The sequence below is a fragment of the Protopterus annectens genome, chromosome 13.part0, assembly GCF_019279795.1.
Source record: "Protopterus annectens isolate FY-2018-M chromosome 13.part0, PAN1.0, whole genome shotgun sequence".
NCBI classification, from domain to species: Eukaryota; Metazoa; Chordata; order Ceratodontiformes; family Protopteridae; genus Protopterus; species Protopterus annectens.
This window is the reverse complement of record NC_056747.1, coordinates 936,550,331-936,566,437: the sequence shown is the minus strand read 5'-3', so window position 1 is coordinate 936,566,437 and position 16,107 is coordinate 936,550,331. Positions and strand designations below refer to the sequence as shown.

At 44.4% G+C, this 16,107-nt stretch overlaps 1 protein-coding gene across 1 annotated transcript in view; it reads right to left on the bottom strand.

Annotated features, from left to right (window-relative positions):
• The window catches only part of TUBG1 (tubulin gamma 1), a gene marked incomplete in the record, with an annotated part of 407,143 nt that overhangs the window by 364,534 nt on the left and 26,502 nt on the right, over positions 1 to 16,107 (bottom strand). The window contains 1 exon segment of the mRNA XM_044054706.1: positions 1,264 to 1,376. Within this exon segment, the coding sequence (XP_043910641.1) occupies positions 1,264 to 1,376 (113 nt within the window).

Genomic DNA, 16,107 nt, shown 5'->3' with positions numbered 1-16,107 from the left:
CATAAATGCCTGCAAAAATGAGACAAATTATCGGGGGAGGGGGGATGCATTTATGTACTTCCGCTATTAGTACTTCTTAGATTACGGCAGAACACTGAAAAGGCAGCCTTGGTACCAAAGGGAGAAGAAAAAAAATGAGGGGGTGCACTTCTATAACATACCCAATTTGTCTAAATATTCACTCTCACTGTACTGATGCATCTTTGCAGAAAGCTCTTTACACATGTAAGGTCACCATTTAAAACTGTTGTCATTAATCTGCACCTTGTCCATCTGCATGAGGTTAATTACCTGCCACAAGTGTGGCTATCATCTTTTTTTCTTTTTTTTGTGAAGCCAGTTCACATACTGGAGATCATATTTTTGCTAAACAATTTCCGTAGAATTACTGGTTAAATAAAAAATAATCTTCCAAAAAAATTAAAATATCCCTTAAACAGAAATTATTTCTATTTACTAAAACAGCCTGTAAACGAAAAGAGAGAATGCAATTTAAAATGGTGCTGGGTAGACAACAGTTTCTTCTAGAAGAGGTGAACAGCATGGTGGGGTGGTTAAAATTGCTCTAGGCCAACTGGCTAAAAGCACACAGGCTATACAAAGATACAGGGCTTGCTTTAAAAAAAATAAATGAATAAAATAAATAAATAAAAACTACCCTCTTATTACAATAAAATGCACATCCACCAACTGATTCAGAGGGAGTCAGTGAATAATGAACTCTGGCAAGTTGCATTACCCTTTCACTTAGCATGTGCTGCCACCCAGTACATCATGCAAAAGGCAAGCAGGTTGACGCACGGCCAGGTATGTGCATCACAGTACAAACTCACTGCAAACCAAGAAAACTTGTTTTGTGCACTATTGTGAATACATGTACAACAATAATACAGACATCTCAGTCTGCTAATGAATTGGGCAGATCTGTGGAGTTGAGGCAAGTGCAAACAGCTTGCTGCAAACTGAAAGACATTTGCACTTTGCAAAGCCCTTATTTATGCATTTGCTGCTGGATGTTTGGTTACACTTTAAAACAATTACCCTGCTTAAGGCTAAAGGCAATCTTTTCAGATTCCCCCCAATTTTTTTCATGTTTATGCAAGCTAATTTTATGTCAGTGAGGCCAGAGTACATAGGCCCTTGTTCCATTTGAAGGGATTGCAGCAGAAACCTGCAAACTTACCTGCAACATATGCTGCACATTTAAGGAAAGAAAAAACAAACAATATTAACTATGCTTCATAACATTAGGAACCAAAATACCTGATAGAAAAAAACATCTTTCCTGTCCGTCCCTTCAGTAGCAAATTCTTCTACAATGCCTTCTGGACTGATACCATGTTCTGCACACAGCTGCTTCCAGAACTCAAATCCAACTGAAATGGGAAAATTATGAAAAGGTGAAAATTAAGAAAGAAAAAAAAAAAAAAAAAAGAAGAAGAAGACATGGACAGACCTTTGTATAAACATCCCTTACCTGTAAAAGCTAGTTACCTACAGCACCTATGATATTTTTAGTTAACAGTATTAATAACATTGAAACACTGACAAAATGATGGCTAGTAAATGTAGGTTATTAACCTCACCAGTTGACATCCACCAAGAGTTCCACCTTATATATGGAAAATACGCTAAATGCACTAATTTGTACAGAACTTATTAAAAATTGACCATAGTGGTCAATTCTGGAGTAAATTTATGAACACCCAAAGACACGACAGTGAATTCAACTGCCTAGAGTTACAACCCATCCCTCCATAGTGTTTTATTCATCTTTTGGTAGAATGTTAAGCCTCCGGTTTTAGTACTGGTGGAGATACTGGACTTGAGAAAAAACAAGGGGCGCAGACCAACTGGGTTTCTAACGGCATAGTAAAGAGGCAGATCTCCACTCGAAAGTCTACAAGACACTCGAGAGGCTGGAAGCATTATACATTTATTACCAAAAACCCTTTTCATCAGAAGCCTCTGGAAAAAAGCCATGTACTAAAATTTACACAATATCATACCTTATTACAAACAAATAAAAATCATATAACATAGCAATTACAGTACAAAGACACGGGATTGTAAAAAAACATTAACATAATTCAAATCCTCCAATATTATTGGTGTGTCTTTCGGCTTTTCCCGGTTAGGGGTCGCCACAGTGGAACTCCTGTCCATTAATGATTGGCAGTAGATTTTTACGTGCAGAGTTGCCGGCCCTGACACACAACCTTCAACGAAGGTACGCCCATTCATGCATGTCTCCACACAGAAGACGCTCTAGCTGAGAATCGAACAGGACAACTAATCTATATTTAACAAAATTAGAAGTTATGTACTCACCATAACGTTCCATCTGAGTAGGTGTATTCATTTGTCTGCAACCTGTGGGTTATGGATCCGATATCGGATCCGAACCGGCATAGTTTTCCAGCTATGGATCCAAGCTCTCAGCTCCTCCCCTCACCCATAATGCCCTGCTCTACCCTCAGTGACCTCAGATCGAGTTTGCCAAAGCAACAATACCCTCAAAAGGGTAACAAGGAATATGCAGGAAACTGAAAGGCCAGGGGGATAGGAGGGCGGGATGGTTGCAGACAAATGAATACACCTACTCAGATGGAACGTTATGGTGAGTACATAACTTCTAAATCTGAAGTAGGATATTCATTTGTCTGCAACCTGTGGGACAGAGTCCCCAGCTACCTGAATCTTGGGCGGCCATCATGGAAGGATATTCCGGAGCACAGCCAAAGGATGCTCTACCCCTAGATGCAAGATCCAACTTATAGTGAGAAATAAATGTATGAGATGAAGCCCACGTGGCTGCTGCACAAATATCATCTAGAGGAATCCTAGCCTTGAAGGCTGCCGAGGTAGATACTGACCGGGTTGAATGGGCATGAACACCCCGGTGCGGGCCTTCCTGGCTTGATAAGCCAATAAAATGCACTGTGAAATCCAGCGGGACAGAGAAACTTTAGAAATTGGCTTGCCCAAATTGAATTTTGCAAAGGAAATAAACAGCTGGTCGGATTGCCTATGACCAGCTGTCCTGTTGAGATAAAATCTTAGTTGCCTGTGAACATCTAGTGAGTGTAGCTTATATTCACCTTTGTTTTCATACTTAGGGAAGAAAACAGGGAGGTTAATGGATTGATTGATGTTTGCTTCAGAAGCGATTTTAGGAAGGAAGGACGGGTTGGTCCTGAGGGAGACACGGTCGGATAAAATACCAAGTAAGGAGGTTTAGCTGATAAAGCTTGAAGTTCAGAAACTCTCTTGGCTGATGTAATGGCTACCAAAAGGCTGTCTTGTAGGACAAGAATTTGAGATCCACTGTAGCCGCGGGCTCGAAGGGAGGCGGTCAAGGCCTGTAGGACCAAAGAAAGGTCCCAAGGAGGAACTGCTTGCTTTATAGGGGGCCTGAGAAGGAAAGTACCCTTAAGAAATGTTTTGCACAAATTGGCTGACATAAGAGGATTAGACTCTTGACCAATGTGATAGTGAGAAATTGCCGCCAGTTGAACTTTGACTGTGGAACTGCTGGCACCATCATTAAAGAGAGGTTAGAAAATCAAGCACTACAGGGAGAGGAACCGTGAAGGGATCTAGGCCTTGCCGCTCCGCCCACAGAGAAACGTTTCCATTTGCTTAAACCTTTCTAGTGGATGGTTTATGAGCCGCCACCAAAATAGCCTTTACCGGTGAAGAAATACCGGGAGTCCTTATCAAGAGTGGAACTGGAGCAGCCAAGCGGTCAGCTTCAGGTTGTCCAGGTTCGGAGGAGGAATGCAGGATGGATGGGATATCAGATCCGGAATGGGATCTAGAATCCAAGGAGGATTCACCGAGTGAGACCTTAGGAAGGGGAACCAGATCTGTCGAGGCCAGAATGGAGCAATGAGAATCATTCTGCAACCCACCCGAGAGGCTTTCTGAAGAACTTGCAGCATCAGAGGCAAGGGTGGATAGGCATACAGAAGACCGGGTGGCCAAGCATGCACCAGGCGTCTCTTGGGGTACCTCCGGGAGGAGGTATTAGAAAAAACTGTCGCACTTGGTGTTTGAGGGAGAAGCAAAAGATCGCATGAAGGGTTCCCCACGTGCGAATATGCGTTCGCTACTTGACAATTGAGAGACCACTCGTAAGGGTCAGAATGGTGCGACTGAGCTTGTCCGCTAGGATGTTGGACCGACCCGGAATGTGCGTTGCTATGTGAAAGCGATTGGTGGAGATTGCCCATTCCCAAACTCTCATGGCCTCTCGACAAAGAGGGTAAGACCTTGTTCCCCCTTGCTTGTTGATGTACCAGACAACAGACATATTGTCCGATTGAATCGCAATTGTTCCCAAGGGAAGAAAGTCCTGAAGTGCTAGCAACGCTAAGAGCACTGCTCTCATCTCTAGAACATTGATATGCAGTAAGGTCTCTGAATCGTTCCACGTGCCTTGGACTGTCCGGCCCAAAGTGCCCCCACCCGAGGCGGGAGGCGTCCGTGGTCACCGTGGCAGAGGGGAGAAGCACAAAATGGGCGACCCTCGTGGAGATCCGGGAGTGGAGCCACCACAAGAGGGACCGCTTGCAAGCCTTGCTGATCGCTATGGGATGATGCATAGGAGAGCAAGGTATGACCACTGTACTAAGGCGTCCACTGTAGAATGCGCATATTGAGCCAGGCAAGAGGAAGAAGTGCTATCGACGTAGCCATGGACCCTAGAGCCCTCAGGACCAACTCCGCTGGAACAGAACATGAATGGAGAATGGCCCGCACCTGGAGCTGCAGATTTAGAACTCTGTCCGCAGTGAGGAAGGCTCGTAAACTCCTTGTGTCTAGTCTGGCCCCTATGAAATCTAAGAGCTGAGTGGGTGCCAGGTTGGACTTTTGTATTTATTGTGATGCCCAGAAATGGAGCAAGATGGAGAAAGGAGTCTCGCCGAGAAGTAGATGCCTTGTTGGGGAGCCAGTCGTCCAGGTAGGGAAAGACCTGCACCCCTGAAGCCTCAGGTGGGCCGCTACCACTGCTAGTACTTTGGTAAACACCCTGGGGGCTGTGGTGAGACCAAAGGGAAGGACCCGGAACTGGTAGTGACTGGCTCCCAGCCGGAGGCGGAGAAACCTCCTGGAGCGTCTGTCCATTAGGATGTGGTATGCGTCCTTGAGATCTATCGAGCACATCCAGTGGCCTTCTCCCAGAAGGAGAATAGATTGTAGAGTGACCATTTGGAATTTTTCTTTGGGGACTGCCAGATTCAAGAGAGAGGTCTAGGATTGGTCTTAGTTCCCCGTCTTTTTGGCACTAAAAGAACCTGGAGTAGAACCCTGATCCGATCTGGTCTGGGGAGCGGGCTGGATGGCTCTTTTCTCTAGCAGATGGCCAATTTCTGCCAAAGCGGCCTCCCTTTGACCGGGTGGTACGTCTGGGAGGGACTTCATCTTTGGAAGGTGAAGGAAAGGAATGCGATATCCTGGATATGATTTGGAGAACCCAGCGGTCCGATGTTATGGACTCCCATGCCGCTAGGTGCCCGAACGTCCCCGACTGCCTCCAGAGTAGAGCAGTCGGGCAACCTCAGGGTTGCTGCGCGGGCCGTTCAGAGAAAGGTTCCCTGGACCCGAAGTTTCTGGGAGCCCCTCTGCCTCTAGGGCGGCGTCCTCCCTGTCCTCCTCTGCCACGGAAGGACTGGTTGTCCGGAGCAGGCTGGGACTGCTGCGACTTCGGAACCACATCTTCTTCTGACCCTTTTGGTTCCTAGAATAGGGCCTCTGGGGTGCAGAGAAGCGGATTCCGACGGCAGACAGCGTCTTCCGTCCTTCTCGCTCTGGGTCAACGTCTCATGACGGTCTTGCCAAACAGAGCAGAACCATCAAAGGCGTTCATAAAGCGGCGCCTTGAAGGGCTCAGAAAAATGCAGTGGCGGAGCCAGGCCTGGCGTCTAGTGACCAGTCCTGTCCCGCAGCTCTAGCGGCGCCCTCCGTAGCATGGGAGAGTAGCCGCATAGAAGTATTGTGACTGACCTAAGAGTGGCCATTTTGGTGGAGTGCAGAGCTCTGTCCTCCTCGAAATGGACTCAGGGGATGCAGCGTACTCCTTAATAAGGTCTCGCTGCATCCGAATAACATGTGCCAAATAGTTCAGCGCCCTTACCGAGAAGGTCGCCGAACTGAACATCCGCTTCCCCAAGCGGTCCATCATCCGAGACTCCTTGCTCGGTGGGTGGACTGAGGACTCTCCTGAGCCAGTTCCCTCTTTGTGGCCGCCATCAACATGGCATCTACAGGAGGCCCCTTACTCCAATGGGTCCTGTCGGAGGCGGGCTAAGGATCCTGTCAGGTCTTTTGGGAATTGGCTCCATGGTGTCCGGTTCCTTCCACGCCCTGGTGGTAATAAGGTCCACCAGGGGTCGGCAGAGGGACACCCAAGAGGTAGAGGCCCGTTGAATGCCTCCAAGAACACGGACTCGTCCGAGGAAGACTTGGGGCAGACCACCCCCTGAAGCATTTCCATGATGTCTCCGAGACATCCTCGGGGTGACCGTGGGAGCCTTCCCTTCCTCCAAGTCCGTGTCTTCAGTGAGAGACTCAGAGTCAATGTGCCTCCTTTTGCGTATGCTTGCGAGGGGCCTCCTCTGGGGGCTGTCAGAGGAGTCCTCGAACAGCAATTTGCTCCATGGGAGCAACTTGGGGCACAAACGGGCTGTCCCAGGGGCGGATGGTGGAAGCCTGGCCCAGTGCAGAGGAGCGGGGCGGGCGAAGCAAGTGCCGGGGTCCGGAGACCCTCAACAGAGCCCTCTCCACTACATCAAAAGCCGGCGACCTCGATCAAAGGATCCGACAATGCTCCCCTCGGATCGAAGAGTGGATCGGGCCGGCGCGGCACTCGGATCCGAAGGACAGTGCGCTCCGACACAGAAGGCGCCGAGCACTGATCCCCGGATCCAAAGCTCGGATCCAGGCTCCGAGATCGGATCCGGGAGGCATGGTCGGATCCGAAGTACCAGTACTATCGGCTCCGACCTCCCCGCGAAGCTGCTCGGCTCAGTTGCTCGAACCCGGATAGCGGGTCGGAGAACAATAGGCTTAAAAGGGTGTTGAGCTCCCAGAAACGAGAACAAACACTCCCATCTGCATCTGGGCCTGGATGAACCTTCTCATCATCCGGTCCAGATCAGCATCGAAGCAGGCTATGGGTAGATGGCTACCGAGGTAGGCCTGGAATGCCTCCTCGATAGCCTCGATCAGTCTCCTCCTCCTCAGGACCCGGTGAGAAGCACACAGGGGACCGGGCCGAGAAGGAGGAGACCGGACCGACAAGGAAGCGGGAGAAGCCAGCTTGGCTGGCGGGGCGAAACAGAGGTCTCGGCCCGCCGCTTGTGCTTCTCCCTCCGGTCCTTTAGATGCATCCCTCTCCTGTCCTGAAGCGGGAGTTTGAGTCCCAGGAGCAGGAGGGGTGCCACAGGGAACAACTGCAGCCGCAGGGTCCCGAAGGAGCGGAGGTCGGGCCCGGTAAAGACCAAGACCAGCTTGGACCTCCGCTCCCTCAGTGCCCTGGGGTTGAACCCTGCACAAATGGAACAGCCAGATGTGAGGTGTTCAACCCCAAGACACTAACACACAGTGTGGCCATCAGCCGGTGAGAGCTTATGGCCACACTCGGAGCATTTAGAAAATATGGACTTAGGCTGTTCAGCCATAGTCTATATAAACTTAACCTAAGTTACAGAAAAGTAACTTAAACAAAAAAAAAAAAAAAAAAAAAAGAAGCACACAGGCCTCACACACACTCAGGGAGGGAATAAAAATTACTACTGAAATTTAAATTAAAACTAAAAACAGTCAATAATAACAGGAAACCTACAACTTTCACACAAAAATGTTAATGAAAGAAAAAAATTCTCTATTTTTCAACAAGAAAAAGTCTACTTAGCTGAGAGCTATGTATCCACATCTAGTTACCAGCGCGGCAAACAAGATCTGAGGTCACTGAGGGTAGAGCAGGGCATTATGGGTGAGGGGAGGAGCTGAGAGCTTGGATCCATAGCTGGAAAACTATGCCGGTTCGGATCCGATATCGGATCCATAACCCACAGGTTGCAGACAAATGAATATCCTACTTCAGATCGTAAGTTACATTACAATACAATAATGGTTATCAGAGTAATAGAATTGGGTACTTTGATTTGACGTCAAAGGTCAAATTAAGTAAAATTAATACTGCATATAGATATGGTTAAATAAGAGAGGTAAAGCAGTTGAATAGTACTTGGACAGATTTTCAAAAGTAAGAAAGGATATGAGAGACTTGTATTTTGAAATGGAGCGAAGGTTAGGAGGCAGAAAATTGAATATAGTAGAATCAGGATGCAGTGAAACAAAGTAGTAAAAGTAAACAGCAGTTTTTGGTGCTTACATTTAAGGTATTATGCTGGGGTTGAGCAGGATCACAGTGGGAGTTATTTAGGTATTAAGTTTATCAATTTGCTTTAAGTATATTTGTTCAGGCCTGTGATCTTTTTGATTAAGAACAGTTGGGGTCCAATTGTTTGATTTATTGAAATGTTTCTCTGAAAAATGTGGCATTGTACTTGATAACGGACCTGACTGATGCACAGCACAAGGGAGTGACTAACTCTACACTATGATTATATTCCTTTAGCTGGGGTAAGTAAAATGCTTTCCAGACAATCATGACATGATGCTCAAAAGACAGGGAGCCATCAACCAAAATACCTAGGCCCCTACCCACTTTGTTGTTTTGTAGAGGTGTTTCCTAAACAGTATGAGCTGACACTACACTTAAAAAAAATTGGCAGGCTTTGGTGTCATAGGGTGACTTAACACATGCCAAAATAATCTGCCAAAGGTATTTGCTCTTTGCTTGAAATACCAAAAAGAGAGCTCCCAGCACCGAGCCCTGAGAGAGAGAGTACTGCTCACTTTTATACTTTCTGATGAAGCAGTGCAAATTGCACAGTGTGGGTTCTTTCAGCTAGTGTACTATTCATGTTACCATTTATGGGATGATTTTTAAAAGCATTTAGCTTTTGCATGATGTCAGCTTGGGGAATGGTGTAAAAAAACCTTTGCCAGGTCAAGATTTGCTGCATGCACTGCATGGCCACAATCCAAAGCCTCCAGAAACCTACTGAAGAAATTTACAAGATTAAACACGCTCTACCCATCACAAAATCAAAAAGCTGGGAGAGTAAAGTCTAAAAATGTCTTGACCTCAGAGTTAATGAGGTTAGTTATAATGCATTACATGACTTTGCAGAAGAGGTTTGTAAGGCTGACAGTTCCAATTAGCTGGGTTGGTTGCAACAAAGCACTGAACTTATCTGCCTACAGGAAAGTAACATTATGCATTTACTACAATAATGGATCTGGACTGGTAGTTCCACTGTATGACGAAGACCTGCAGGCACTTGTTCAACCTGGCCACAAGAACTTTCCCAGGTTATCAAAATATGTCCCCTTTCCTGAGAAACAATTGTACCAAGTTGAGCTTGCCACATCTGTAGATTCTGAAATTATCACTACTGCAGTAGCATTAGCTATATAGGTTATTTGCTGCCAATGGTATAATGGCAAGCCGGCTTCCAAAGCTTCAGGGCACCTTCCAAGTACCCAAACTGTCAGGAAGTTCTAGCAGAACTGACTGAAAGGCAAGTTTGGGCACAAAGTTCCCCCATAGCTTTCCTGTCAGCATAGAGAGGGAGTCTGAGCCCAGGAAGTACTGTACTAGTAACAAAAATAAATGTCTACACTCTGCCATAAAATGCACATCAAAAAACAGTGGGAATGGAGGGAGGGAGTGGCTACTGAACATCTACTATTATATTAAGTTCAACTTACACAACTGTTCTACGTTCTCCATATTTATAACTGCTGCTATAGGCTTAGCTATACAGACAGATTACCGTAGCTAACTATATTTGGGAGGTGGAAGGAGAAGGGCCCAGAAGGCCCTGGAGAATATAGTTCTAGATCAAGCTTAGCTAGGGACAGAGAAGTAATCAAGCTGATGGGACATTCCGTTATAAAGCACTAAGTAGAAGTTTCTAGAATACTTCTAGAATCCAACCCTCTTCAATCAGCCATAGATTAAGCCAAAGTCCTGGTACAGTGGCCATTGTCTTTGCCTGGAATAGATATAGTCAGTATAACTAAAGGTAATAGCCTTAGACAACCATTTGGAAATGGTCCATTTTGAAAAAGGTTGTCCCTTCTTCAAATTCACAAGAAATAAATGTGATCCAAAGATCTGAAAGATTTAGATCTGTCAAGATAGTACCAGAGTTGTCTTTGGACATCATTGGTATGCAAGATCCCTACTCCCTCTGTTTTAGGTTCAGGAAAGAAAATGGGGAAGTGGATGGTTTGGCTTAAAGTAAGCTTGGATTACACTTCAGGCACAAAAAGGACTAGTTCTCAAAGACACCCTGTCCCTGTGGAAAATGAGATATGGCGAGTCAGTCCCAAGAGCTTGCAACTCAGAAACCCTTCTTGCAGACGTCAAAGCAATCAGTAAAACTGCTTTCCATGTTAAGAACTTCAAGTCAACCAGATTAGCTGGTTCAAATGATGAAAGTGTTAGCTTCTAGAACACAAAATTAAGATTCCCAAGGAAGGGCAACTGGTCTAGGAGGCCTCTTATACAAGACTCCTTTCAAGAACATTTTTGATAAGACACTGCACTGAGAGAGGATCCATGGGCAGACATGCTGAAATGGCTGATAAATGAACCTTGATAGAAAACTAAGAAAGGACAGAGGACAGTAACTCACAAATACTGTAAAACTAGAGAACAACTAATCCCGACTTGATGCTGGTTATGTTGTTGGCACAAACTAGAAAACCTTTTCCATTTGCTAATACATGACTTTCTAGCAGCATGTTTTATTGCCTCCATTAGTACCTGCAGCAAATCCTCAGAAAGCAGGTGCCTAAAAGGAATAGAGACCATCATCCAGGCAGTCAATTGATATACCCCAACATCAGCTGGACACCACTGGCCTTATGCGAGTAGATCCAGTCTGTGAGGAAGTTTGTGGCAATTGCCTATGACCATTTCCAAAAGAAGGAAGAAAAAAGAACAATTGCTTGAGCCTGAAGGAAGGGAGTCACCACAATGATCTTGGGGGAGTATTTCTGAACTTACGGCATACAGGAACATCCTGTTAAATAAAAGCATCCGTCTTCCAGGTCTTCCTGCATGGAGCCCTGGAACAGAATTTTCTCAGGTGATTGTTCAGAAAAGAGGCAAAAAGAGATCTACTTGAGGAATTCCCCACAGATTATCAAATATTGGAAGATGCCCCCCCCCCCCACACACACACACACACACACGTTTCCATTTAGAATGGTCTTGCCTTGGTCTTGCTTAGCTTCTTTGCAGCACAGCTTTGCTCTGATAGAATGTAGAATGCCTGCAGAGTGCACTGTGCTGTAAAGCTATATCCCAAGCTAGCATGGCTGGTCTACAAAGGGGGTACAACCTAGTTCTCCCTTAATTGATGTACAACACTGACTGTGGTATTTTATGTTGCCAGAACCTCTTCAAGTGGTTACAAAGATGGTTCAGAGAGTTGTGTGCCTTGATCAGGGAAAGTAACTCCTTGATATTTATGTGCTTGCTTCCGTCACTGCTGACCCACACCACTTGCACTTTTGTCCCTCAAGAAACTGTTCCCCAAGCAAAGTCCGAAGTATCTGTGAGCACTGGAGAAAGGGAAACCTAGATTTAAGGATAAATTGGTAGTCTCTTCCAAAACATTTCTCTTCAGACAACTCCCAGTACTGGGATCTAGAATGGGTCTTGATGTTGGGACCAAAGATTTTTCAGATATCACTGTATCTTTCACTGTAGCTTTCTCATGTGGAGTCTTGCCAGGAGCAACACAAGAATAGTACAGTTGTGTACACTTACCATAAATGTAGAGGTTGAGCGTATTCACTGTTGCAGTCATTACATTTGGGTAATCTGCTGGCAGGTTACCTTCAGTCGGCCTGATTAACAAAGTCTTGGGTCCTGCGTCGGTTGCTGTCCCTTCTTCCATGACATCAGGGGTTATAAACATGCAGCCGACGCCATTACGATCAGTTTTTCTTGCCCCAGATGCGGAGGGGGAAAAAAGAAAAAGAAAAAAAATTACTTACATACATGTATATATATATATATATATATATATATATATATATATATATATATATATAATAAACATATTCAAATTACTATGGAAAAGGTTTGAAAAAGTCTGAAGTGCATAAAACAAATCAAATAAAGGGAAACTACCACATGTTTCACTACATGATTAATGCGAAAAATACTCAACTGCGGTGGTGGTGCTGCGGTAGCGTTGTCGCCTCACACTAAGACGTCCTGTTCGATTCTCAGCTAGAGCATCTTGTGTGTGGAGACATGCGCGAATGGGCGTACCTTCGTTAAAGGTTGTGCGTCAGGGCTGGCAACTCTGCACGTAAAAATCTACTGCCAATCATTAGCGGACTGGAGTTCCGCTGTGGCGACCCCTAATCGGGAAAAGCCAAAAGACACAACAATTAATGCGAAAAATACTGATTCATTAAGCAAAGATATTAGAGTTATCAGACGTGTATCAAGCGTTTGCATTTTGTGCAGTGTTACAGTAAAGTTATGAGACAAACCAGAACCACATTAGCAAATCAGTAGTCAACCGTTGGTTCCATGTATCAAGGACAGGTCAGTGAAAAACAATCTGTTCAAGAAGCATTTAATCCAGAAGCCCTACTATGATAAAGCCAGTGAAATGCTCAATCCATTACGAGAAGGAGAAGTGGAATGGATGCAAACATCCAAAGGTTATGACTGGATTGGTGTGGTGAAGAGTATTTGCCCAGAGTAGAGATCATACATTGTGGAATCACGAGGAGACGAGTTTAGGCAGAATTTGAAGCATTTATTACAGGTGCCAGAGCCTATACCACAGCACATAGCCTGCGAGAGAGACCATCTCAGAGTGGGGTGTCTGGTGCTCCACTTCCTGTAATGAATCCAGAAGTTCCCGATACGAGTTGTTCACCAAAGACTGTCCCTGTTGCTAAAATTTGGTCCAGACTGTTATGTTACAAGAAATGGTTACATCTCTAAACCATGTAACAGATACAAAGCAACATGAACATTGTATTTTGTTTCTAATGTCTATAGTAATGCAGGCCCAACTCAGAACACAGCCATTACAGAGCATATTTCACAAAGCACAGTATTTTGAAGAGTTTACTGTGTATTTGTATTTTGAAGAGTTTACTGTGTATTTGAATGTTATCACAAGCTCACAGAACAGTTTGTCAATTCATAATTACAAGGGCCATATTTTCAGTGTGTATGTACATACTTTGTGGGCAAAGGAGACCGATTTCGAAAACCCAGTGCACTTGTGTTTGACAGTAATATTGCTGAGAAATGGAGTGTTTGAGCAAGGGTACGACACTTTCATACGGGCTGCATGTTCTGATAAAGATGACCATACAAAGGTATGTATTCTGCTCAATTTAGCTGGGTCAGAAGCCACTGAAATGGAGCGTTCATTTGTGTATCCACCTGCTATCTATGCAGGAGAGGGGGAAAACCTTCATATTGTTGTCCTCCCTTGACTCAGCCGGTACCCAGAGTGCTTAAAACATAAATTTAGAAAAATGTGTAACCCCCAGACAAATGTTACAATGGAAAGGGACTTGGTGATCTTACTTTGAAGAAGGCCATTGAGATTTGTCAGATATATGAGCTCACAGAAAAGCACACAAATACGCTTACAAATGAGAATAGCTCTAGAAGGCACAGTGATGAAGCTAGTGTAGATTTGTCAGATATATGAGCTCACAGAAAAGCACACAAATACGCTTACAAATGCAAATAGCTCTAGAAGGCACAGTGATGAAGCTCATGTAGATAGCATGCAGCACATGGTTAAAAGACAGGCCCAAGCACATGGCAGCAACTGTAGCCCCTGCAGCACTCACTAGTAAACCCCAAAACTTTATAGCAAATTCCAGAGTTTGCACAGTCTCAGTGAAGCATACGAGTCAGCAAACAAAGCATGGGCCCCAACCCAGTTTCATTGCCAACTGCCTTAACTGTAGTGGAAGTCATTAATCTAAAAGGAAAAAATATTTAGCTTTTAGACAACAATGCCACAAATGCAATAAATGGAATCATTTCAAAAGGTTTTGTAAATCATAAAGGCCCACGTTCTTTTATTAAAAGGGAGAATTTTAAGAAACGAATTGATCAATTCGAGCGCTGCAACCCTACTCTATGTTGATGATGTGTCAGTGCCTTCAAGAAACAAATAGTTAACGCAGTACACTTAAGGGCATTTACAATTTACTCGGTGCAGTCATTCTACAAGAGGATCAACCTGTTGCCTATGCATCCAGAACTCTTACTCAAACTTAAATAAATACAGTATGCCCAGATTGAGAAAGAACTTTTGGCAACTGTCTGCATGTTCGAAGTTACATGATTATGTTTATGTAGACCTATCCAGATTGAAAGAGACCACCAACCTCTAGTCACCATCTTGAGAAAGCCTATGCATTCAGCTCCAGCCAAACTGCAATGTATGATGCAGAGATTGCAAAAGTATAATTTCAATCTTGTCTACATGAAAAGCAAACTTCTTTACCTTGCTAATACATTGTCCAGATCACCCAGAAAGACTAAACAGCATGAGAATCTTGATTTTGAAGTCATGGAAGTGAGAATTTTTTTCTTTTACACGTCTTGATGAGTCAAGAGATCACACAGCCACAGATACAGTTTTACAGAGGCTCGAACACTTTTAATCACGAATGGCCATCAAAGCAATCTAGTTCATTTCAAGAAGTGCAACCTTATTTTCCATACAGAGATGAGATTTTGTCTGACAAAGGTATCATTATGAAAGGTCTGACAGTAATTACTCCAAAGTCCTTGCAACAAGAGTACATTACTATCTTGCACTGTGGTCACCCAGGGACCAAGTACCAAGAGAAGGGTGAGACAGCTAGTATTTTGGCCTATGTCAAAAGACATTGAGAGAGTACTTTGATCGTGTTCTGTGTGTAATAGTACAACGCCTCATCAACAAAAGGAACCACTTCAGCTAAACCAGATACCAGAACTACCTTGGTCAACAGCCACTGACATAAGAGTGGAATGATCAACATTAGTTGGTGTTAGTAGACTGTTATGCCAATTGGTTTGAGACTGACTTGCTTCCTAACCTAGCATCTACTACTCATTACTAAGATGAAGTGTCATTTTGCAGTACATGGTAGTCTGTACAAAATTATTTGACAATGGCATTCAATTTACAAGCCGAGAGTTCAAATAATTTGTTGAAGAATGGGACTTTACTCATGTCCAAGCAGTCCTGAGGGCCCACAGTCAAATGGTTTGGCAGAATGTGCAAAGTGCAAAACAGTTACTAGAGAAGTCAAAAACGAGACAATGCTGATGTTTTCCTGAATCTCAGAAGTGTTCCTAGTGATAAACATCTTGGTTCAACTGGCTGAGACAAACCAGAACCACATTACCAAATCAGTCGTCAACTGTTGGTTCCATGTATCAAGAACAGGTCAGTGAAAAACAATCTGTTGAAGCATTTAATCCAGAAGCCCTACTATGATAAAGCCAGTTAAATGCTCAATCCATTACGAGAAGAAGTGGTATGGATGCAAACATCCAAAGGTTATGACTGGATTGGTGTTGTGAAGAGTATTTGCTCAGAGCAGAGATCATACATTGTGGAATCACGAGAAGAGTTTAGGCAGAATCGGAAGCATTTATTACAGGTGCCAGAGCCTATACCACAGCACATAGCCTGTGAGAGAGAGACCATCTCAGAGAGGGGTGTCTGGTGCTCCACTTCCTGTAATGAATCCAGAAGTTCCCGATACGAGTTGTTCACCAAAGACTGTCCCTGTTGCTAAAATTTGGTCCAGACTGTTGTTACAAGAAATGGTCACATCTCTAAACCATGTAACAGATGCAAAGCAACATGAACATTGTATTTCGTTTCTAATGTCTATAGTAATGCAGGCCCAACTCTAATATTGCTTTTACAAAGGGCAAATCTTAAGGAGGAGGATGTAGAT